General features: G+C 40.2%; 3 protein-coding genes across 3 annotated transcripts; 2 read left to right on the top strand and 1 right to left on the bottom strand.

Annotated features, from left to right (window-relative positions):
* Positions 1-1,141: 1,141 nt before the first annotated feature.
* On the bottom strand, positions 1,142-3,123 carry LOC133735694 (F-box protein At1g47056-like). Its single transcript, XM_062163128.1, has one exon. It carries the CDS (start codon positions 2,900-2,902, stop codon positions 1,322-1,324), a length of 1,581 nt encoding a protein of 526 aa, XP_062019112.1. The 5' UTR covers positions 2,903-3,123; the 3' UTR covers positions 1,142-1,321.
* Positions 3,124-5,777: 2,654 nt separating this feature from the next.
* Positions 5,778-8,940, top strand: LOC133740834 (protein DCL homolog, chloroplastic). The gene is made up of 3 exons (XM_062168770.1): positions 5,778-6,222; positions 6,300-6,414; positions 8,565-8,940. The coding sequence occupies exons 1-3, from the start codon at positions 5,882-5,884 to the stop codon at positions 8,733-8,735; spliced, it is 627 nt and encodes a 208-aa protein (XP_062024754.1). The 5' UTR covers positions 5,778-5,881; the 3' UTR covers positions 8,736-8,940.
* A 4,219-nt stretch (positions 8,941-13,159) lies between these two features.
* Positions 13,160-15,179, top strand: LOC133738073 (cyclin-D3-3-like). Its single transcript, XM_062165513.1, has 4 exons — positions 13,160-13,935; positions 14,041-14,242; positions 14,363-14,493; positions 14,602-15,179. Exons 1-4 carry the CDS (start codon positions 13,423-13,425, stop codon positions 14,884-14,886), a joined length of 1,131 nt encoding a protein of 376 aa, XP_062021497.1. The 5' UTR covers positions 13,160-13,422; the 3' UTR covers positions 14,887-15,179.
* The last annotated feature ends 7,821 nt before the right edge of the window (positions 15,180-23,000 follow it).

Raw genomic sequence — 23,000 nt, 5'->3', positions numbered from 1 at the left:
AAAAACAAGAAAAAATGTTTATTATAGTGTTTCCTAGGCAATGCAGGATGCACCGTTCCAACTCAAATGTTGGACAGAATTGTTTATTATAGTGTTTCCTAGCCGTTGCACAGAATTGTTTGATGTTTGTTCCCAAAAATAATAAGGAAGATGTGGCGTTTTGGGTTCCCTTTAGAATGATGCATCTTCTTTTTGCAGCTCAATACTGGCAACCCCAGGCTTTTGACTATTTGGCATCAGACCAGCACCATGGCTTTCACATCCATTTTTTCCTCATATTTCTTTTTTGGGGGGAAACAGATTCAAGTATCTCCTTCCCAAACTTGTCAATGATGGATAAGGAATCATATGATTTTGAAGTCACTACTTACATAAAAGGAAACCTTGTCCCCCCATTGGAAAACTTGACACTCACTGAAGCATAGAGAGATTCTGTACACGTGCTAGCTATGCTAACTTCATATAGCTTCTTATGGGCTCAATTTAATGACCAAGTTAACAACTCTCAAATTGAGTCAAGCAACCACCCAATGTTACGCCAGAATTGTAGGCTTCAACAAGTGAATAGATGCGTCAAGCAACCACACAATTGTTACACCAGAATTGTAGGCATCAACAAGTGAAAAGATGATTCGAATATGGGACTCTCCCAATAAAGTGGAGAAATATTGCATGGTCAAAATTCAATTTGATTCCTTGCAAATATGTAATAGCGCCCACAAGGAAGTACTAGTAAGAGGATATAAGTGAATCTATATTTATAGGCAGACCAAAGGGAGATTAAAGATCCAACCAACCGCAAACACAACAGCTTTTGTCTAAAACATTATCTTCAGGTGATCTGAGAATGGTTGGACTTAAAACAAAATAAGAATGATTTGATGGAAAATCATAACACGAACCAACGATAATATTTACAGAGGTTCGGTGATAAACCAGACAAAGCATCCCGCTACTACATACAATTTATCCCACAAATATAAGCAAATGCTTCAAATGAATCCTTGCTTGAACTACTGACTGACATCTCCAAACTAAGATTGTAGTAATAGCAGGTCACAGGATAAGGGAGCATTCAGACATATAGATATGCAAATGGTGTTAAAGGGGAAACTTCCCGGGAAAAGAAACACAAAAACAGTGACAAAAAAACAATGTGAAGATTGAATTGACCAAAGGCAATGAACAGCACACAGAATCGAGTTTATAAAGGTCAGAATCAAAATAAACAATACAGCAATAAAATGACAATGAACAAGGAACAAGTTTTTTTTTTTTTTTTTGGTCTGGTAGCTTCTGTTCGGTTTTCTGTTCAATAATACTAACTATTCCGACTTACCCACCTTCTCAGAGTGCAAGCCACAAGGGTCCTTCCAGATAAAAGGCTTAACCTTGACTTAAAGGACGCAGACCTCCCTGTACTGCTTGAAGCAATGTCAGGAAACACTGGTTGTGTGGCCAGCGGAAGGAATTCGACAGCAGGGTTATCTTGTGCCCCTCCGTCACTGGCACTGGCGTCTTGTGGAGGCTCACCGGTGTCCAAATTCACAGCCAATGTAGGCCTCTTTGCCCTCAAAGAATCAGCACCCTCGGGTGTTACTAGCCTACACTTCTTAACCTTCACTTTCACCATATTAGGGCACCCACTGGCCAGTCCTTCGAGGCCAACATCAGACACAGGGCAGCTCTTAATGCAAAGCTTCTTCAATGCTCCACATTTCGCAGCAATGCACAAAAGCTCCGGATCGCCTACTGTATCACTCCCGCACAATGCCAACCTCTCCAGATTGGGGCAATTTGCCGCCAACGTTTCCAAGCTCGCTTTGGTTGGATTCACGCCGATAAGAACCAATTCCTGAAGGTTGGGGCAACTCTTGGCCACCGAAATCAAGCCTTCATCTCCCACACGGTTTGACTTCCAGCCGTCAATGTGAAGCTTCCTCAAGAGCTTGCAGCGTTCCGAGACCGAAATCAGACCTACATTTGTGCAGTCCGGCGTTTTGACCAGGTGTAAAATTTCCAGATCCAAGCAATTGGAGATTGCGGCCAGCGCAACGTCGCTAACCTGAAGCTTTTCCAGATGGATTTCAACCATAGACGTGACTCGCTCTGCTATCACTTGAAGAAGCTTATCCCAATCCCCACCGCACCTGAAAAGCTTCAGAGTCCTCAGATTCTTTGCGCCGATTATAAGCGGCCCGAAACACTGTCCATTGTAAAGCTCTTTCAGGCAAATCGTCTTGAGCGACGAGGCAGCGACGCCCGGCCCAATGGGCTCCACTGCGGAACCGTCCGGCCCAATACCACGGAGCCGCTTCACCGATAACTCTTCCAGCGCCGAGCAATTCTCCAGCACGGCGTTCATTCCCTTGGCTCCGAAGGTGCACGATCCACAGGAGAGCTTCTTCAAAGCCTTGCAGTTTTTCGCAAACGCCAGCATGCCTGCGTCGGTCAACTCGCGGCACGCGCGCAGCTTCAGGCGCGTGAGGTTCCGGCACCGCAGCGAGATGAGAGCGAGCGCCTCGTCGCCGATGCTGGTGGCTCTGCGGTCGCATTTCAGAGCGAGTTTGGTGACGGCGTCGAACCGAGAGAAGAGGGAAAGGATGACGGGCTGTAGATCCGCGTGCGCGTTGAGGGAGAGGCGGTGACGGCTCTGTCCCTCGACCGTCAGCCACCGCCGGCAGACCAGAGAGCATCTTTTCCGGTCGCCGGAGCCGAGTGACTGGAAAATGCAAGCCAAGCATTCATCCGGCAGATCGGAGATGTAGTCGGTTACTGACTCAACGACCTCATCCGCGGCTAGCATCGGGGAGATCAGGGCCGTTGCTTTGGACTTAGATCGATGTCTGTGATTGTTTTCACGGCGGCTTGGAATTGCTGCCGCCGAAGCTGACTGGCCCATCCACGACCACTCGTTCACAGCGTAACTAATCGTGGAGACCACCGCAGAGGAGCGGTTTCAAACCACCGGCAGCGTCTACCTTCTCTCTCTTCCTTGTGAACGTTTCGAGGGCGGACTTGAAATCCGATTGCATTTGGCTTTTTCTGTCAATTTTTTTCGTGTTTGGCAAATGGAATAGTCTCACCTCTACTTGGGAGAGAGAAATCCAGAGCGGGCGTTTTCATGTGGTTATAGTAGACTCTTTCCTTGATGCTCGTTAAACATGTGGGACCCCTGGTCCTGATTTAAAACTTGTGACGATTGATTGGCTGGAAATGGTCTAGGTTGAATTTTAAAGTTGGTGCTGGACGGAGACAATTCAGGTAAGTCGTCTAAGAGTCTTGGTTGGCTATAGGCTCTCCGCACTCGCGGAAGATGAGCGACTCTCTGACGCCGCCGAATGACAAAAGTATTCGAAGTCATGGGAATATTGATGGTGTGAAAAAAGAAAAAAAATTTATTGAAAGCCCTTAGATAAAAGTTGTATCTAAAAATAGATTAAAAGTAAAATATCAGAAATTTTGAGAAAATATCGAAGATATTTTAATTCTTGCTGACACCCTTTAGTTCAAAAGAAAATAACAAGCATAACTTAATAAAATATGAGATGTGTATCGTACGCGAAAGATATGTTCATGTATTATTCGGATATTTCATTAAATAATTGGTGACAAGTTTGATGAAATATTTTTAGTTAATTATTTTTTTTTAATTTTATAATATTAATTTTTGTTCAATTATATTTGTAAAATATTGTTTATCTAAGAACGAGCATAATCTGTAATTGTGATATTTTCACTTATAACTCTATCTAATTCGATGCATAAAAATGAGGTGTATTTATTTTATATTTTTTGAAAATGAGGTGTACTATTTAAGTAGAGCTAATTTCATTTTACCTTCCTAATCTTTACACGTTAAACCAATTATGGTCTTGCACTTTGTTATTTCATCACATGTACCGTTATGCTCTCCAATTTAATCAATCATGTTCAACCATTAGTTTTTTTGTCAAGTATTTTATAAATTGAAAATGTGGATCTAATGGACACCCATGTAAAATGATGATTCACTAATGTGACATACAAAATTATATCGTATGTGACTACAATTTCAAAATACATCACATAATTGTTGGGAAGAAAGCCAATGGTTAGACAAGATTAATTAAAACTGGCAAGTACAAGGGCACCCGTGATGTAATTAAAAGTGCAGGGGCACAAATGATTTAGACCCCATTTGTTAGCCAGGAAATCAAATCTGGAATGTGAAATAGTTTCTCATTCCATTAAATTGTCATGTTTGATTAAATCATAAGTCTGGAAAGGAAAGTAAAATAAATGAGTTGACCGGAGTTCAATTCCATAAAAGAGGCGGAATAGAAATACCAGTGTGGTATTTCAATTCCTTCACTCAATGGAATTGAAAATTTATTTATTTAGCCCCTCATAAAACCTGGTCAATTAATAATTCTTATCTTCACTCATTCATTTTTAATCTTCCATATTTAATTCGATTGGGCATTAATGGAAAATCATTAACAAATTAATTCTCTCAAACCATTTTCTAAACTCAAGTCTTGAATCCTTCCAAACACCACAAATGGAAATGCTAAATCAATTCCATTTCATCATTGAAAGGAAAATTAGTATAATTCATTTTCTCACTGTAACATTCCGGTCAACCAAACGGAGCCTTAAGGGCACGTTTACTTACTTGGAATGGAATGGAATGTAATTGAATGATTATGGAGTAAAAATACCCCTGTGTTTACTAACACATAAAGGAATCGGAATGATTCCAGGTAAAAGAATTCCTGTGTTTACTAACACATGAAGGAATGAGAATTGGTGTAGGTCCCACCTATTTATCAGGAATCGATTCCTGAATACTTAGGAATTCGATTACGAATGGGGGAGATGGGTTTAGGAATCATTCCTCCGGAATCAATACCGATTCATTTCTTCTCCCATTCCACTTGTCTCCGATTCATGATTATTTTCCATTCCAAGTAAGTAAACGTGCCATTAGGGTGTAAAGATTAGGGAGGTAAAATGAAATTTGCCCATTTTATTATTTATAGGATGGAAAAAAAGTAAATTATAAGTAATTTTCTTTTTCATTTACTTTATTTGGTGATTTCCTTTGCAAACAATGAATTGTTGTACAAAATCTCACGTATGGCTTCATCATATATCTACATTTAGTTGACATGTATAATCATATCTTAAATCTTCAATAAAAATAGACTATAAAAAACGTTCTGCAATGTGTCATTAAGTTTGTTCATTTGTATGATTCCTTCTGTTTCGGCAATTATGAATCTTCAATTTGACTAATCTATTTCTAGCTTGCAATCGTTGTCAAGTAGGGCTTATTTGAATTGAATTGCACGCAAGTTCTAGTAGCTTTTATGTGTCTATCTATTGAGGTGTTTGGTTATACACGTATACATATCTCTAAATAGAGACTAAAATTGTGACATTGATGAATCATGCTTCACAAGTCACATAAAAAATAACGTGTCGTTCAATTTCCCCGTAATGCATGTCGCATTCCTTATCTTCATTTTCCATCGTAATCAAACTTTTTCTATTTAAAATGTTAATTTTATTTCACCCCTTCCCAACACTAAACGGCTTAAAAACTACAACATTTCATAATCTAACAGTACATAGATTGATTCCATTGGATCGATTTATTTTCTTGTATTCAAAAGGCAACAAAAAAAGTTAAAAACAAAACGGTCCTCAACATGGCCCATTTTCAATATTTGGGCCTTAGCAATTATTTCATATAATCTTCATGGGCCTTAAGATTTTCAGAACAAATCAAAATCAAACCGCGAGAACCCCGACTCACGCGCTAGTCAGTAGTCACTACCATGATCCACGATACTCCCTCCTCCGCCAAACAAAGACTGAGCGACTGATTGCCGATATGGGATCCTTGAATCCTATGCTTCTCAGAGGCGTATCTCTCCTCCGCGTCCGTCTCCACCACCACCACCACCGGCTGGGCTTTGGGTTTGGGATTGGGATTGCGGGGGCGCCGAGTCGCAGGGCGTGCTGCACCGAGTCGATTCGGGCGGAGGAGAGTAGTTCGTCCTCTGCGGACAACTCCTCCTCGACGCTAAGAGGCGTGCTGAGCGTGAACGAGGCACCCAAGTATCCGCGGTGGGACGACCCTGACTACTGCAAGTGGAAAGATAAGGAAGGCGAGATTCTGAGGGACGTGGAGCCTATAGTTTTGCTTGCCAAAGAGATTCTCCATTCGGATAGGTACGAGCTGGTTTCTCTTGTTCAGTCTTCAATATCTCTATCTGAAGCAAGAAGCCTTGATTTTTACTGGTTTTCAGGTATATGGATGGTGAGCAGCTAACACTTGAAGATGAAAAAGTTGTGGTGGAAAGGCTTCTGGCGTATCATCCGCATTCCGAAGATAAAATTGGCTGCGGAATTGATTCTATAATGGTAAGATGCACACTTCACTATTCACTGTCGCAGATTCTTTGTTAGTCTGTCTTCTTTGTACATATATTGTCTCTACTGCTTTTGCTTATGGAAATTTCTATGCTTTCTGTTTTATTCAACTACAAGAATATTGATTATACGAAATTCCTGCTTTCCTTGAATACCTTAAGCAGTAGAACATATTTGTACAAAAGTTCCCGGGGGGTTGGCAACAGTGCAATTCCTCAATTGCTGCTGTAATCCTGTTTATGTTTTATGTCTTCTCTTTTTTTTTTAGTTATTCCTTCATTTGGTCTGAAAGAATTAATGTTTAGGGAAAACCATTATGTTAATGTAGTGATGGTTTGGAAGCAACGGCGGTGTGATATGCATCTGTGCTTGCCTCCTGATTTCTTTTGAGGTCTTATGTATTATGTGTAGAGTTGATGCTGATGCACCAATCCAAGTTTTTGTGTCAACCAAAATCTTCGTAGGAAATCGGTGGCATGGCTCCAAGGTATGGACAAGGAATGTTTTAGTCAGTGCCAATTTGGTTGATGTGGTGTCAAGAATGGCTCGGAACCCTCTCTCCCAAGTGTCACCAATCACCATTAACGTGTCTTACTGCCTCGAGTTAGCTTAAGGAAACTATTTATTCAGATATCCTACCTATGCTTTCAAGATAGCCTTGGGTTCGACAAGTAGGAGTTTGGAGGTTGGAATCATAGCTGAGGGTTGGTTTGTTAGTTTTTACTTTTTAGGTAAATGGATCGAGTCTTGGAGGCTAAAACTTGTGGATGTTTGAAAAGGATGCGTGCTGTAATTTTGCAGTAAGAACTTTAGAAAACCTTGGTTGTTTTGAGGGGTTAACTGATGGCCTGAATATTGTGGGAGAAGTGGGATTATAGACTTTAAGTAGGGAGGAAAAGTAATGCGACTCGGGTGAGAAAATTGGTTAATTAGCTACCAAGTTGGTGTTTATTTTGAGGTGAATGGATTGAGTCTTGAAGCTAAAACTTATGGATGTTTGCTACTTTGCTATAATCTGGCAGCAGGTAATTTTGGAAAACCTTGGTTATATTGACGGTTAACAAGAGGCCTCACGATTGTATCGGAAATGTCGGATTATAGACTTTTTGATCAAGGAACTTACTTGGGTGAGAAAATAGGTTAAATAGCTAGCAAGATGGTATTCAAAGCACATGTGAACAGCAGGTGAATGCCCAGGATCAATAATCAGACTGTGAAGGAGGAGGAGACTAAAACTCAGTGTGCCTAAAAGAGATTTTGTTATAATCATGTACCCATATTGATTCAATCTTCTGATTTCTTCCCGTCCCTCTTCCATTTTCTCCCTGTCACCTCTTTCCCCCTCCTCTTTTTTACTTTTTCATCCTCTGACAACTGCAGTAGTGTTTGCTGTGTCACTGACCATGGTAAAGTTCTCTTTAGTTTAAAAGAAGTATTAAGAAAACAAAAATAGAGGAGAGGCGTGCGTAATGAGTGGAAACATAGGTGCACTGAAGCACCCTTATAGCCCATGCCCAGTAATAACTATTGTTAAGAAGTAGCCTCAACTCCTGGAACTTTACAAGCACCAAGGACACTTATTCTTGTACCAGAATTCTTCTTCAATGTCGTTTCTCTTGTAGCTTAAAGCATTGGTTTAGAAGCAGAATTTTCTCTAACATGCTCATCTTGAAATCTATTAACAAATTTTAGTACTTACTATTTTATCCGAGCTACATGTCTTAAGCAGTTGAGCAACAGGGGAAGGGAGTTCTTTCTCTGTTTTTTGATAACTCTTCCTTGACTTTTGGGGTATCCATTTTCTCCTTGACTTTATGCAACAGATTATTTACTCTAGTCATTTTCATTCTCTTTCCTTCTTTCTGTGTCTATATAGCTCATCCCTCCGTCTCCTTCCTTCAATCCTCTCCCCTATATTCTTATTCTGATATAACATTCAATAGACAGAAATGACTGTTGGTTCGCATTGTCTTCTTTTTCTCGAATAGAGTTCGCATTGTCTAATTATTATAAGTAATACTTAGATAGCTAAGTCATCTCACATGGTCATTTTTTTCCTTCAAAATATTATTATTATCTGAATTAGACTTGTTTTGTTCACGAGACTAAACCAATTTCTGTCTAAATTCTTTTCTTGAAAGGTTGATCGGCATCCCCAATTCAAACACTCAAGGTGCCTATTTGTCATAAGAACTGATAGTGTATGGATAGACTTCTCCTACCAGAAGTGTCTTCGAGCATATATCCGAGATAAGTACCCAACCCATGCAGAAAGATTCATTCGAGAACATTTTAAACGTGGTAGTGGCTAATGTGTAATGCCTCTAATTGCACTTATTGGAGTTTAATTTTGCTTTGGCAATTAGATCGACATGGTATGATATTCAAATTTTACATGTGGGAAGGGAATGTCTCTATTGTTACAAAATGTCAATGTAGTAGATAATCTTTGACTGAAGACATATTCTCTAGGAATGAGGATGAAAGAAATGATTGAAGTGAACTGCACTTTGTTGACTTGCTTCTCCTTTTGTTGGCTTCCATCATATTTTATTAATTTGATAGGACTTTGATTTTTGCTGTGGTTCTTAGAACATTTTCTTGAATTTTATGGTCTTGTTGAACAAGTTACCTCAGCAGCTATTAGTCTTCAGAGCTCACAGTAGAAAATGACCTGGTTTCTCTCTCATTCTTTAGAAACTTTCTCATTCATTATTAACTTGATAGAAGAATGTAGAAGGAGACTGACGTCTAGCTGTCTTTCTCCGGTATTACCTGGATGTTTTCCCTGTCTAGCTGTCTTTCTCCGGCACCGATGGCTAATTGGAAATAGTCTGCGAAACTGAAACTGAAACTGAGATTATTTACTTGCGTGGTCCCCCGTACCTTTCATAGCATGCTAGAAGTTGAGTGGTTAAGATGGGTACTGTGGGTCAAAAGAGTCAAGCTCATATGGGCGCGCTGTCTAGTATTTAGGCCTTTTTCTTAGTCAAAACGGTGGCAAAGTATCACGAGCCAACTCTGAAATTTCTGCATAATTGTGGTTAGTTTTGTAGAGACATGCATCATTTCTGCTGAACAATTCCAACTCACACTCAAAAATATCTGGCCTCCCTTCACTTTCCATTTCTCCCACCAGATCGAATCGTCAAACGTTTAATTTTCAGTCATAACCTAGCCTATTGCTGATAAACGAATTTTCGGATCTTCATACTTTTAGTGTGCTGCTAGGGCAGTGGGATTAGCAGTTCTCCAAGAGGAAATGACAATTTAGAGCAATTCCAACAGCTTCCCTATCATTTCTGTATTATAGGGAAGCAAAAATCAAAGCTTTAGCCTTTTTTTCTTCTCCAAGTCCAACAGATTCCCTATTTTACAGTAATCTCTATAATTCTTCCTTAAATTTTAGAGATTGTTGTAAATTTAGGGAATTTAGTTTTCTCTTTCCTCTTTATCTCTAAAATAGGGATAGTTTTAGGGAATCTGTTGGAGTAAAAGATGCTCATTTTTCCCTAAAATAGAGAAAAATAAAAATATGGGGAAGTTGTTGGAGTTGCTCTTAGAAGATATCCAAAATGTCAAGTATACAAGCAACATGACAAGTAACGATATATGTGAACAAGCATACAAACCAGATGGTGAAGTTGTTAGGTTCAAAGACATGGAAAAGGATGTAGCTATTTATGAATTATGGGGAGATACCGGAGGTAACTTCATATAATGTTTGGTTGTCTAACTGGAAGAATATTCTCAACTTTGATGCTTCACTTTCCGGTTTATAAATGCTAAACCAGCTGTTGCCTTCCAATGTTAGTATTGAATTATTACCACCAAAAATTGAAATGAACACAGCTGTTTTCCCCTACTTCTGATTTGATATATGGAGTTATGGACTATGGAGTACTTTAAATTTCACCACCATTTTAACCTGTACTAGGGCTTGTGAGAAGTTGAGATCTAGGAATAAACAGAAGAAAAAGCATTTACTGAACTGCAAATGAGTGGTTAGATTAGAATCATTAGATCAGTGCGAACGATATCGAGTGATCGAACGGTTCACGCCTTCAGAGTTTCAATACTTAAAGCTTTTAACATTTGCAAAAGAGTGAAGGGAGTTGACAGGATCTACTGTTCAAACTGTTTTGTGTAATCAGTAAAGGTTGTTAGTTGGAGATTAAAGCTAATCTAATCTAACAGTGTCTGGAGATTTCCTTAATGTCATCAATAATGAAAGAAAAGTTACTTATCTTGACCTAATCAAGGGTCAACTCTTCCCCATCATCATGTTTACTGGTCTGCACAGTAGAGTTCAGCCTCTCTAGTCTCTAGTAGTTACACTCCCACACAATCAATAATACCAAGCCAACTTCTGTAGTAGTACTATAGTAGGATGGTGCCATAATTATGGGACAAACATGATCATTAGGCTTACGGGTGGGCCCCCATTTGGGCACAGCTGGAACAAGATCCATGTGGGCCCATTCGGAGTAGAGCCCATATACCCCATGATGAGTTTTTCTTCTCCTCTCTTTGCTGCAATGGAAATACACATGGGCTTTGAAGACCTTCAGTGATCTTGAGCTTCGTTTCTTGGATTGGTCTCTATCGGCTACAAAAAATGGTGGTTAGTCGTACGGAGCTAGGAGGATGGAGGGTTTTGATGAGTTCCAATAAAGGGTTTTGCTTTCTTTTTCTCTCTGTTGGGTGTGTGATTGAAATGCAAGGAAATGAAACCACTTTCTGGATTTTTCAGAGAGTGGGCGTATCTGACTTTGACCAGAATGATGAAAGAGGTGCTTGTGTTTGAGGAAAAAATTGCCAATAATGTAAAAGTAAAAGGTTAAAAATAAAAGAAAGAAAGAAAGGAGATTACTTTGGAAGGCTTTCTAACAGTAAAACAGTGCCAACCTTTGTTCTGTACTTGTAGTTCTGGTTCAATTGAGAGTTGCTTTAGTTTGGGCTTGGGTTTTTGGTTGAGGGGTTGTATTGGAAATCACCGTAACCACAACCACCACCACCACCACCACCGTTTCCTCCATTACATTCCCTCATTCTGATAGAGTATAGACCAATACTTTTTTGTCCCCTTATTTCCGTCTCTAGCTTAATTTCTCGGAGAATGTACCTATAAACTAGTTGGACGACGATGAAAAAAGAAAAGAAAAATAGGGCAACGAAAGCAACCTCTCAGTCTCACACTTCCACGCGTCCCCATCTGTTTTTAGGCTACACCTACATTCTGCAAATTGCAATACTCCCTTTTCTCTTTTTCTTGCATGGCAGAGAGGGAATTGTAATTGAAATTTTCTGTTGTTTTATAGTATTTTGGTGTATTGAAATTTTAAAGATCGACTTAAATCTTTAGATTAACTCAATGCATAGAACACATTGCAAACAGCCAGTGATCTAACAATTTACATCTTTGGAGCTCTACAAAACTCTCTAAGAATTTTAAGGTCACTGTTACACCCACACACACTTTCTCTGTCTCTCTCTTCTGTAATTGCCGTAGTTGAGAACATAATGGTAGAGTGCAGCACTGAGAGAGGCGTACAAAGGAGGGGGAATTGGGTTGTGCTGTCCTACTCCTCCTGCTTCTGCTAGAGTGAATTCCGCTGGGAAGTGAATGCTTCCAAGAAATACTCTTATTATTATACACCACAGTTTCTTACCTCTGAAAACGTAAAGAACCAACCTTCAAAAAGTAACACTGACTAGGATTGCCCAGATTACATTCTAAGCTACTTATTTCTATGTTTCAGTAGGTAAGCAACTTAAGGATCGTTTTGAACAATTATTAGAGGTGAAACGAACATGATCATCGAGATTAAAAGCAAAACGCAGAAAGAAAGAAAAGGGAAATAAAGAGTTGCCTCAAGGATATGCCTTTGATCTTCTGCTCGGTGCTAAAGCTTAAAATTATCCGTATAAAGTTTTCTCTTTTCCTTTTACCATAACCAATCAACCCAAAACTCTTTATTATTGAAGAAATCAAAAACCCGTATAGTCAATGATACAAAGCTCACTATTGACCTATACGGAAGGACGCAGAATATTGGGTTTTTAACCCCTTTTTTCTCTGGTTATTTTTGGGTTTTAAACCCTTTTTCTTTCTCTCAAAATTTCTAATACCACCGAACTCTCTTTGTAGCAATGTGCCACGATTCCGAATGCTAGGCTGGTTCTGCAAATACCCACGTAAACAATCTATTAAAATTCATAAATAATTTATATTTATATTTTGTAGTGTTTACGAGAGTAAAGACCGATTGATGGGTTGCCAGAAACGACTAAGATTGATTGGGTCATGTCATGTAGCCATGTCTCATACTAAGCCGCACAGTACTTTTTTATTCCAAAAAAAAAAAGAAAAAAAAAAAGGGAAATTGCTGTTGGGAAAGCAAATTTCTTTTTCTCATTTCGTGTGTGCCAGCCTACAGCATAGATGAAGCTACTCCCGCCTTCGCGCGCCAATTCAACCCCTCGCTCTAAAAATAATTATTTTTTCTTTTTTCAAAAAATAAAAATAATCAAAGATAATTAAATGCAGGAGAGATATTGAAATAAAAAATAAATTTGCAAATGTTGTGAAATCCCACGGCCGAGAGCATCCGATGACTTGCATGTGAGCCGCTGATTAGATCACTCATCAGTGGGCCCCGAACGTTGTGGGCCCGCCAAAGGTACAATAAGGGCACGTTAAAAAAAAACAGAGAGAGAGAGAGAGATGAGTCTCCCCACAAAAACCAAATAAAACGCATCTTTGGGTCAGGGCTTTCACTTCTCTTCCTCTCCTCTCCTCCACTGACCTCTCTCTCTCTGCTCTGCTTGTCCATCAGAGACATATTTTAGTGCAACTGAGTGAAAAGAAAGAAAGACTGAGACGCCTTGAGAGGCTAAAGGCTCAGTCTTTGAGGGCCTCTTTGTGTATTGCTCATGTCCTCAAAGCCTCTCAGGCCTATAATGAAGTAATGAACCCAGAACCAAGCCTCTTCTTCTATGAAGAAGATGGATCAGCCATTTCTCTTGGACGCTCTGTTCTGCTCGGAACAACATTTGGATGAGGAAGAGCAAGAAGCTACGGTGTTGGACTATTCAGAGGAATTTGTTGAAGATAGTTCTTTTTATAGCAACAACTCTTCGTCTTGTAAACAACAACAACAACCAATAAAGTCCCCAATCTTGCTAGAGCAAGACCTGTTCTGGGACGATGAGGAACTCACCTCTCTGTTGTCGAAAGAGAAACTGAATCAAGATCGGAAAATCCTGAATCCCAACCCGTCTTTGGCCGGGGCTCGTAAGGAGGCTGTGGATTGGATGCTGAGGGTCAATGCCCACTACTCTTTCTCTGCTCTCACTGCGGTTCTGGCCGTCGACTACCTCGATAGGTTTTTCTTCAGCTTCCAATTTCAGACCGAGAAGCCATGGATGACACAGCTCGCTGCCGTGGCTTGTATCTCCCTTGCTGCAAAAGTGGAGGAGACCCAAGTCCCCTTATTACTAGACTTCCAAGTATGTTATGTTATGTTTTTATTGCTTGATGCTTTGTACTCTCAAGTCTCTTATGTCCTCGTTTGGGTTCTCAATCAATTTGGCTTTGTTTTCCGATTCGTTTAGGTTGAGGACAGTAAGTATGTGTTCGAAGCTAAAACGATTAACCGAATGGAGATTTTGGTTCTCTCAACTCTTGATTGGAAGATGAATCCGGTGACCCCAATTTCGTTTCTTGATTACATGACAAGGAGGTTTGGTTTGAAAGACCATCTCTGCTGGGAATTCCTCAAGAGATGTGAGCTCATCCTTGTCAATCTCATCTCAGGTAACCCCATCCTTCTCCTTATCCTCCTTGTTGTTAAATTTGATGCCTTTGTTCAACAATAGCACTAGTAAACAAAGAAAAGTTCAGGTCTTTATTAAAATTTGGCCTTTTTATCCGCAGATTCTAGGTTCTTGTCTTTCCTTCCATCTGTAGTGGCTACGGCCACAATGCTGCACGTTGTCAATAACATTGAGCCTTGTCTTCAAGTTGAGTATGAAAACCAGCTCTTGACTATTCTCGGAATCGACAAGGTTGGTTAAATTCTTACCCTTTTTACCTTGATTCACAATACATTGACTGTAAATGTGTAACATAACGATCAAAGTCCTGAATTTAACTCTTGATTGAATTTGAAACAGGGTTTGGCGGATGATTGCTCTAAGCTCATAATGGAATTGTCATCATCGTGGTCGAGAAACAAGCGCAAGTTTGGTTACTCAATTCCTGGGAGCCCAAATGGAGTCATTGACATATCATTCAGTTCGGACAGCTCAAATGACTCATGGGCCGTGGCCTCATCAGTCTCGTCCTCACCGGAACCTCTGTCCAAGAAAAGCAGGGCTCTGGAAAAGCAGCTTCTGGAGAAGCTCAACCAAACAGCAAATGCAGCAGCAGATATTCTCAGCCTTCCACGCCTTCCCTAATTGGTTCCCCTTCTTTCTAAGGAACTGCCTAATAATAATACTTTATGTTCCTAATTTGTTTATTAAGTTAGTTGTTAAATTGCCTACCATCTCTGTATTAAATTTTCATCCCAATATATCGAATCGATCGATAGGATCATCATCTTTGCTGCGCAATGTGGTGATCCGATCTGTGGATTATGATCGGATACGGGATTAGGAAGCGGAGATGGTTGGCATTTTATCCGGAGGAAATTTCATGACGAACAATCATCAACATTATAGTAATGAAGAGTACTTGCATCATTGGGCAACATTATATCTTACCCTCGTTGCATGCTCCATCCTTCTGAAGTAAAAAACAAAGAGAAAACTACGAGTAATGTCTGTAATTTTCCTCACTTGGTTAGCCATTGGTTAGGAACTACTTAGCTAGTACTCCAAAATAATGCTCAAAATCTTGTGGTCTTCTCAAGAGTTAAACCGGGGGGAATGGTATAGCAGGGAAAATTAGGGAAAGGGTTTTGTGTCATGTGGGAAGAACAACATGTTGTCGGCCACTGGTGATTTTGATGTTCTTAAGATTGTGATTTGTGACTATTACTATTACTAATTTACTATTGCTTGGGGGTTTGACCTCGAAGGAAGAGCTCTTGGTTTTGAAAGACTTTAGGGCTGTTTCTCAAACCCTAATGACTATTTGAAAATGACCTACAGGTGTAAACCACCCAATCCTTAACACCGTCCATTACCCTCATCCTCCTCCTCTTGGTCTCTCACCTACATAGGCTCCACAACTCCCATTTTCCTTGCTCGAATTAGGGTTGTAAATAATGCGAGCACTATTCAATATATCTTAAAGTTCACTTCTTTGAGTTGTGCATTTATTAGGTTAATTTAGGATTAATAGGGCTAATGTGGTATGGAGAAGGGGCCTGCAACTAGTTGTAGCATCCCCCGGCCAAAAAGGCTAGGTCAACTAGTGCTACAAATAATGGAGAAAAACCATTGCATATAGAAAATGAATGCTCACTTATTTATATTATGTAAATGAAATTAATAGCTCTCTTTAATTATTTGATCCTCAGTGTCCTCTAGGCTCTAGTTTAGGAAAATGACTATTATGAGAATTATTCGACAACTGGTGCGTGTATGATTCTATATATTTAGGTAATATTTACCAAAGTCGATAGTACATCAATTCATACCCTCTCTTAGCCGAAGGTTCAACCAGAAAGTTCTAGTTTTTTACTCAAATACTAGACCTCTTAACCCAACCGATCAGAACACAACAATCAAACCCTTCGGATTCTACTTGCATAAACTCTGTAAATCTGGCTCTTGATTTTAATTAATCAAATCCCGATCTTGCTAGGCAATCCTAGCGTGTGATCGAGAGGGAATGACTTGTTGATTAGATTTTTCTGCCACTAGTAATAGTTAACAATTTGGAGGCATTGAACCAATGGATCAACCTCATTACGTGCAACAAGGATCATAAACATATGATATATAGTCGTTAACAATTCACAAAAAGACACCCACAAGAAGCAATCCATGTGCTTTTCTACTCCTTGCCCTTTTTGAAAAAATGGGTGCTGGTTTGGTTTGAGCTCGAGATTGAAATATATATCCAATCCAGTTCATAATTTTCTAATGCACCGCGATTGCCGGAGCAATATATAAATTGAGTGGTTGGCTCAAATTTCTGTTCATATATATTGACCCCATCTCTCTGCATCTCATTCATTCATTTAACACGTATTCTTGCATTTGGTAACCAGCACTATAATATTACAACGCAGATTTCACATAATATGTATTTCATTGCCTCTTTGAGGAGGTGATTATTTAATCGATTGAACTGCACATGAAAATGTCATATGCAAAATTTATGAGGGATGTTTAATTCTTCATCTAATCGATCTTTAAAAAAAAAATGTAGCGGATCGAGAGAAGTTTTTCAGACCTTGAGAACATGTCCAAGTAACTCAATTGGGGTGGCATACACCGAAATGCATTGGTATGCCTAGCACGGGAGTTGAGTTTATCAACAAATTTGGATAATAGGAGATAATTTACAGGAAGCTACGATTTAATTGATCAAAATTGAACAGTTGGGGGATGAATTAAAGGACATGTTAAAAGATGTGGTGGCAATTAAGCTAATTCTCTTTTGTTATTTGAATATTTGATTGAAGTGCCACATGAAAATATCCTATGCAAGCTTCATGAGGAGTGTTTAATTCCTCATCTAATCGATCTTTAAAAATGAATGTTGCAGATCGAATATTCAGACCTTGAGATCGAGATTACAAAAGATTAAAAATTAGGGATTTAGGAAGAGATAAACAAAACACAAATGGGGGGGGGGGGGGCAAAACTAAAAAAGGAGAATTAAGAAAAGGTGAAAGAGGTAAGGGAATGGTGAGATCGGGGAACAATATCTTTTGATTTTGTTTGACATGTCTTTGTTGCTCTGTCCTTACAATTCACACTTTCATTGCTTTTTGGGGATAGAATGTAGGCTATGTAGTGTTATAAATAATTTCAACCTAGAAATAAGAAGAAAAAGTGAGAAAGACAATGATAAGATATGGATTGTTCATATATTGGTGATGGAGACCTGAGAGAGGAGAAAGCTAGCTAGATAGCAATGGATTCCAGCGTGCCATCCTCTTTATTCCCCCCTTCCAACTCTTCAAATTAAGTTCATCCCTTTAATTACCATTTGTCAATTGGTCACTTGCAATCTTACCCTAATAACGATCTCAACAAACTCAGAGGCTTCAAAGCAAAATCGCTAATCGGTATATGTGTTCGTTTCTTGTAATCAGAGTTAACCGTTCAACCGTGTTTTTACTTTTATTTTTTTAATTTAACGATGAGAGTTTATAGTTTTCTACAATAATTTATCACTCCAAGCCTAAATAAGGTTATGTTGATTTCTCGTCCAGCATTCATGTCAACTTCATTTGGGTAAGAACTGATGAATTAAGAAGAGGGTAAGTTTAATTATTAGTACGCTTGATATATTGTTCTCTTATTGTAACACATAATTAATCAAGTCATCAGTATATGCTAGCTTATGTGGTCAATCATCGTGAAGTAGGCTTGAACCTTTTTTTTTTTTTAACAGTTTCTAAAACGAGCGGGGTCACGCTGTTAAAAACATGATGCAACAATCATACATCAATAACCAAGATCAAAACACATAACACATATACAAGAGCAAATAAACCAGCTGCACAACATCCACACAATATCTGCAGAATAGCTATCCTAGTGAAACTAGGACTCCACCTGGAACAATGACACTTTGGATCCCTGCAGAAACAGCTTGGCCTAGGTTCGACATCTTGAGCAGCTTGGAACAAGGATTGAATAGCAGCAAAACTAGAGCAAGAAGCCTTCTGTATGTCAACATTAACTGCATGCTTCATAATGGGGCTGAACAATATGCAAAACTTGTGTTGAATACAGGGACTTTGCTCCCTATTTATATTGGTCAAAAACACGAGTTGGACTCATCCCATAAGGAGTCTAACATCGACTCAATGTTTATCATTTAGAGAGGCTTAATTTTATCACAACACTTAATGCTAATCAGGTTAATTAGTCAATGAGTTCCCTACTTCTACTAGGAGATATATATCCAAGTAGATAACTGGAATTAGAGTTGTAACCAGTATTTCTTGTTATTTATGCTTAGTTAAATCAATTGCTTAATCTTAATGCATATCTGATAAGGTTAAGTCCACATTTTTCTAACACACGATATATATATATATATATATATATATATATATATATATATATATATATGCGGAGCCGTTCCAAAGAGGACGTCCGCACTTTCGCTAAAGTGCGGACGGCGACGCTGCAGCTCAGCTCGGGGCGCGACGGAGCGGCGGGGGTTGCCGGAAGGACGCCAGGGGTCGGGCGGAGAGGTCTGCAGTCTGTGGAGTCGCCGGCTACGTCGTTGCAGCGCTGCCCAGAAAACCTGCTGTTGCAGGTCGGGTTGCTGCCCAGAACCTGCAACCCCGACCTCCTCCGACCTTGAACGCTGCCCAGAACCGTCCGAGATCCCTCCAGCCTCCCTCCTGCAAGCCGCGCGCCGCCTGGAAATCCTCCGCTGCGTCGCCGCCCGCACTTTAGCGAAGTGCGGACGTCCGCATTGGAACGGGCCTGTGTATATATATATATATATATATACACACATATCCTATCCATAGCGAGGTCTCGCTCTGAAATTAAAGTGTGAGGTTGGAGTTTATGGTCACTTTTAGGTCTCATATCCACATTCAGCTTTTAGGGACTAATGTATAGATCATCTCTGCAAAATTTCAGCCAAATTGATGGTCGTTAAGGCATTGATAACTGCCTTAAAGCTAGTAAGGTTCAGGTTGGACAGATTCAGTTCGTCCATTTGTTTAAGCGAGTTAGATACCTTAAAGATCATTAATTTGGCTGAAATTTTGCAGAGATGATCTATACATTAGTACCTAAAAGCTGAACAGTCGAGATGTGGATATAAGACCAAAAAGTGACCCTAAACTCCAACCTCGCATTTTAATTTCAGAGCGAGGCCTCGCTTTGGATATGATCTGTATATATATATATATGGTGGCGACCTAGAGCCGAATTTCAATAATTTTGTCTAATGATCGATCATTTTGAAATCCATGGACAACTCATAATTCAGAGATGGGAGCTCTGTATAAGTTGATTCACATGAGGATCCAAGCATTATTTTCTCACAATATAATTAAAAAGATGGGTATGGATAAATTTTAGGACGACACACTCGGTTATATTTCATATATGTATCTAGCTTGTTTTAGAAATCTTGAGATGTTGGGAAAATCTAACTTTCAAACTTATTCTATATAGCTCAATCTTTTAATAAATTTTCTTTAACAATATTTCATGTTTGATGAACAACCAATCTAAGTAAAAATTTGTGAATCTTTTTTATTTTGCCCAATCCTCTTCTCCCTCATAATTTGAGAGTGTTAGATTTATATTCGATCACTTTAGTTTGTAAATCACAGCACCAATGAGAAAGAGGCCCAATTGAAAATTGGGGATCAGTGCTTGAAATATTGAGTGCAATATGTCTGTGCACATAAAATATTGTTATAAATCCTTATTCTAAATGAAGTATTGGCATATGCAAATTGCTCTTAAAAATAATGCAAATTGCGCCTCCCCCTGATGACTACGATCATGGGAGTTCAGATAATTTCCGCAAGCCAATTCTTGCCACATGTTTCTCGAACGTGGATTTGGGCAATGACTTAGTAAACAAGTCTGCCGCATTGTCCTCAGATCGAACCTGGTTCACTTTGATCTTGAGGAGCTTCTGTTGTTGCTGATTGTAGAAGAATTTGGGCGATATATGCTTGGTGTTGTCGCCTTTGATGTAGCCTTGCTTCATTTGTTCAATGCAAGCAGCGTTATCCTCATAAATGCTCTTTGGCTCATCTGTGGTAGACTTCAAACCACAATTGCTTCGAATATGCGTAACTATGGATCGAAGCCATATACATTCACGAACTGCTTCGTGAAGAGCAATAATCTCTGCATGATTCGAAAAAGTAGCGACTAATGTCTGTTTTGTAGACCTCCAAGATATCGCAGTCTTTCCCATGGTGAAAACATAACCAGTTTGGGAGCGACATTTGTGTGGGTCAGAGCGGTACCCAGCATCAGCAAAACCTTCCAAAACACTTATATCGTTTTGGGATGGGGATAGGGGACGCAGTCCACCATGTGTGGCGTCCCTGGCACTTGATGGGTCCGAATCCATCTTCTCTCTGTAGGGATAGAACAAGCCCATATCGATCGTACCACTTAGGTATCGAAAGATATCTTTAACACCAGTCCAATGGCGTCGTGTTGGCGCAGAGCTATATCTAGCTAGCAAGTTCACAGCGAATGAGATATCCGGTCTTGTGCATTGTGCTAAGTACAATAATGCGCCTATTGCACTTAGGTAGGGCATTTCTGCCTCTAGCACTTCTTCATCGTCATCTTTTGGACGAAATTGATCCTTCTTTGGATCAAGACTACGGACGACCATTGGGGTGCTTGAAGGCTTAATCTTGTCAGTGTTGAAACGCCTAAGCATCTTTTGGGTATAAGATGATTGATGAATCAGGATACCATCTCTACGGTGCTCAAGTTCTAAACCGAGACAAAACCGTGTTTTCCCAAGATCTTTCATCTCAAACTCGGATTTCAAGTGTTCAGCGGTTTCCCTTAACTCTTTAAGGGTGCCAATTATGTTCATGTCATCGACATAAACCGCTACTATTGTAAATCCGGAACTTGTCCTTTTTATGAACACACATGGGCATAGTTCATTGTTGACATATCCCTTTCCAATCAAGTAGTCACTTAGACGGTTATACCACATCCGTCCGGATTGTTTCAATCCATATAGTGAGCGTTTCAATCTAATAGCAAACGCGCTCCGTGGTTTAGAGCCACTTGATTTGAGTAACTGAATTCCGTCTGGAATCTTCATGTATATCTCTGTATCTAGATCCCCATATAGATACGCAGTAACCACATTCATAAGGTGCATGTTCAATTTTTCGGAAACTACCAAACTGACAAGATAGCAGAACGTTATGACGTCCATTACGGGAGAATAGGTCTCCTCGTAGTCGATTCCAGGGCGTTGTGAGAAGCCTTGCGCCACAAGGCGAGCTTTGTACCTTACAATCTCGTTTTTCTCATTACGCTTTCTAACGAATACCCATTTGTGACCAACTGGTTTGGTGTTGGGCGGTGTTGGCACAACATTGCCAAATACCTTTCTTTTCGCTAGAGAATCAAGTTCTGCCTGGATCGCATCTTTCCACTTTGGCCAATCAGCTCTACGTTGGCATTCATCAACGGAGCGTGGTTCGATGTCATCGGTCTCAATAATCTCACGCGCCACTGAATACGCGAATACATCATCAATGATGATGGAGTTTCTTTCCCACGTCCCATGTACATTAGTGTAATTAATAGAGATCACTACGTTCTCAGGGATAGGTTCTGACATTGAGGCGTCCCCCAATGATGTCTCTTGGACATAACCATAATCCGGAACATTCTCATGGGACGGATTTTGAGTATCGATGATCAAAGGATTTGTTTGTGCCTCATTCGCTCTCTTTCTAGGGCGAGTATCCTTCGAACCAATCGGTCTACCGCGCTTTCTTGCGGGACCTGCGGCCATAGATGCCACATCATTGCCATGTTGGGCAATGACGCCATCTCCTGGTGTCACAGGAGAGGCGTGATGTCCAGTATTTGGGACATCGATCCTTGCAGGCACGTTTGCAACAGGTATGTGTGATCTCGTCACTTTGGCAACATCAGAAAACGCATCAGGCAGAGTGTCTGCTACGTTAGGGAGCTCGATTATTCTTCGCACTTCAAGTTCGGACTGTGCGGTACGGGGATCGAGATGAGACATAGTGGGGACAGACCACGACAATTCCTGTCGTTCCTGTTGAACATCTGTGTTCTTATCTCCCCCTAACGATGGGAAGACTGTCTCATCAAAGTGACAATCCGCAAATCTAGCTGTAAAGAGATCGCCTGTCAAGGGTTCAAGGTAGCGGACGATCGTTGGAGATTCATATCCAACATAAATGCCCATTCGTCGTTGTGGACCCATCTTAGTAGGCTGTGGCGGCGTAATAGGCACATAAATGGCACACTCAAAAATGCGTAAGTGCGAGATATCAGGCTCGTACCCAGTCACTAGCTGTAACGCAGAGTAAGATTGGGTGGCAGTGGGTCGTAGACGAATTAGCGTCGCTGCATGCAATATTGCATATCCCCAAGCAGAAACAGGGAGATTGGTGCGCATAACCAATGTCCGTGCTATCATCTGTAGTCGTTTGATAGCGGCTTCTGCGAGACCATTTTGGGTATGAACATGGGGAACTGGATGCTCTACATCAAGCCCCAGTGACATGCATTAGTCATCGAATGTTTTCGATGTAAACTCCCCAGCATTATCAAGTCGAATTGACTTAATAAGATGGTCAGGGTAGTGACCCCGTAGACGGATAATCTGGGCGAGGAGTTTAGCATAAGCAGCATTTCGAGTGGACAGTAGCGCGACA

This window comes from Rosa rugosa, chromosome 3 (genome assembly GCF_958449725.1).
Source record: "Rosa rugosa chromosome 3, drRosRugo1.1, whole genome shotgun sequence".
Lineage (NCBI taxonomy): Eukaryota > Viridiplantae > Streptophyta > Magnoliopsida > Rosales > Rosaceae > Rosa > Rosa rugosa.
The sequence above is the reverse complement of the archived record's forward strand: the minus strand, read 5'-3'. Positions and strand labels throughout refer to the sequence as shown.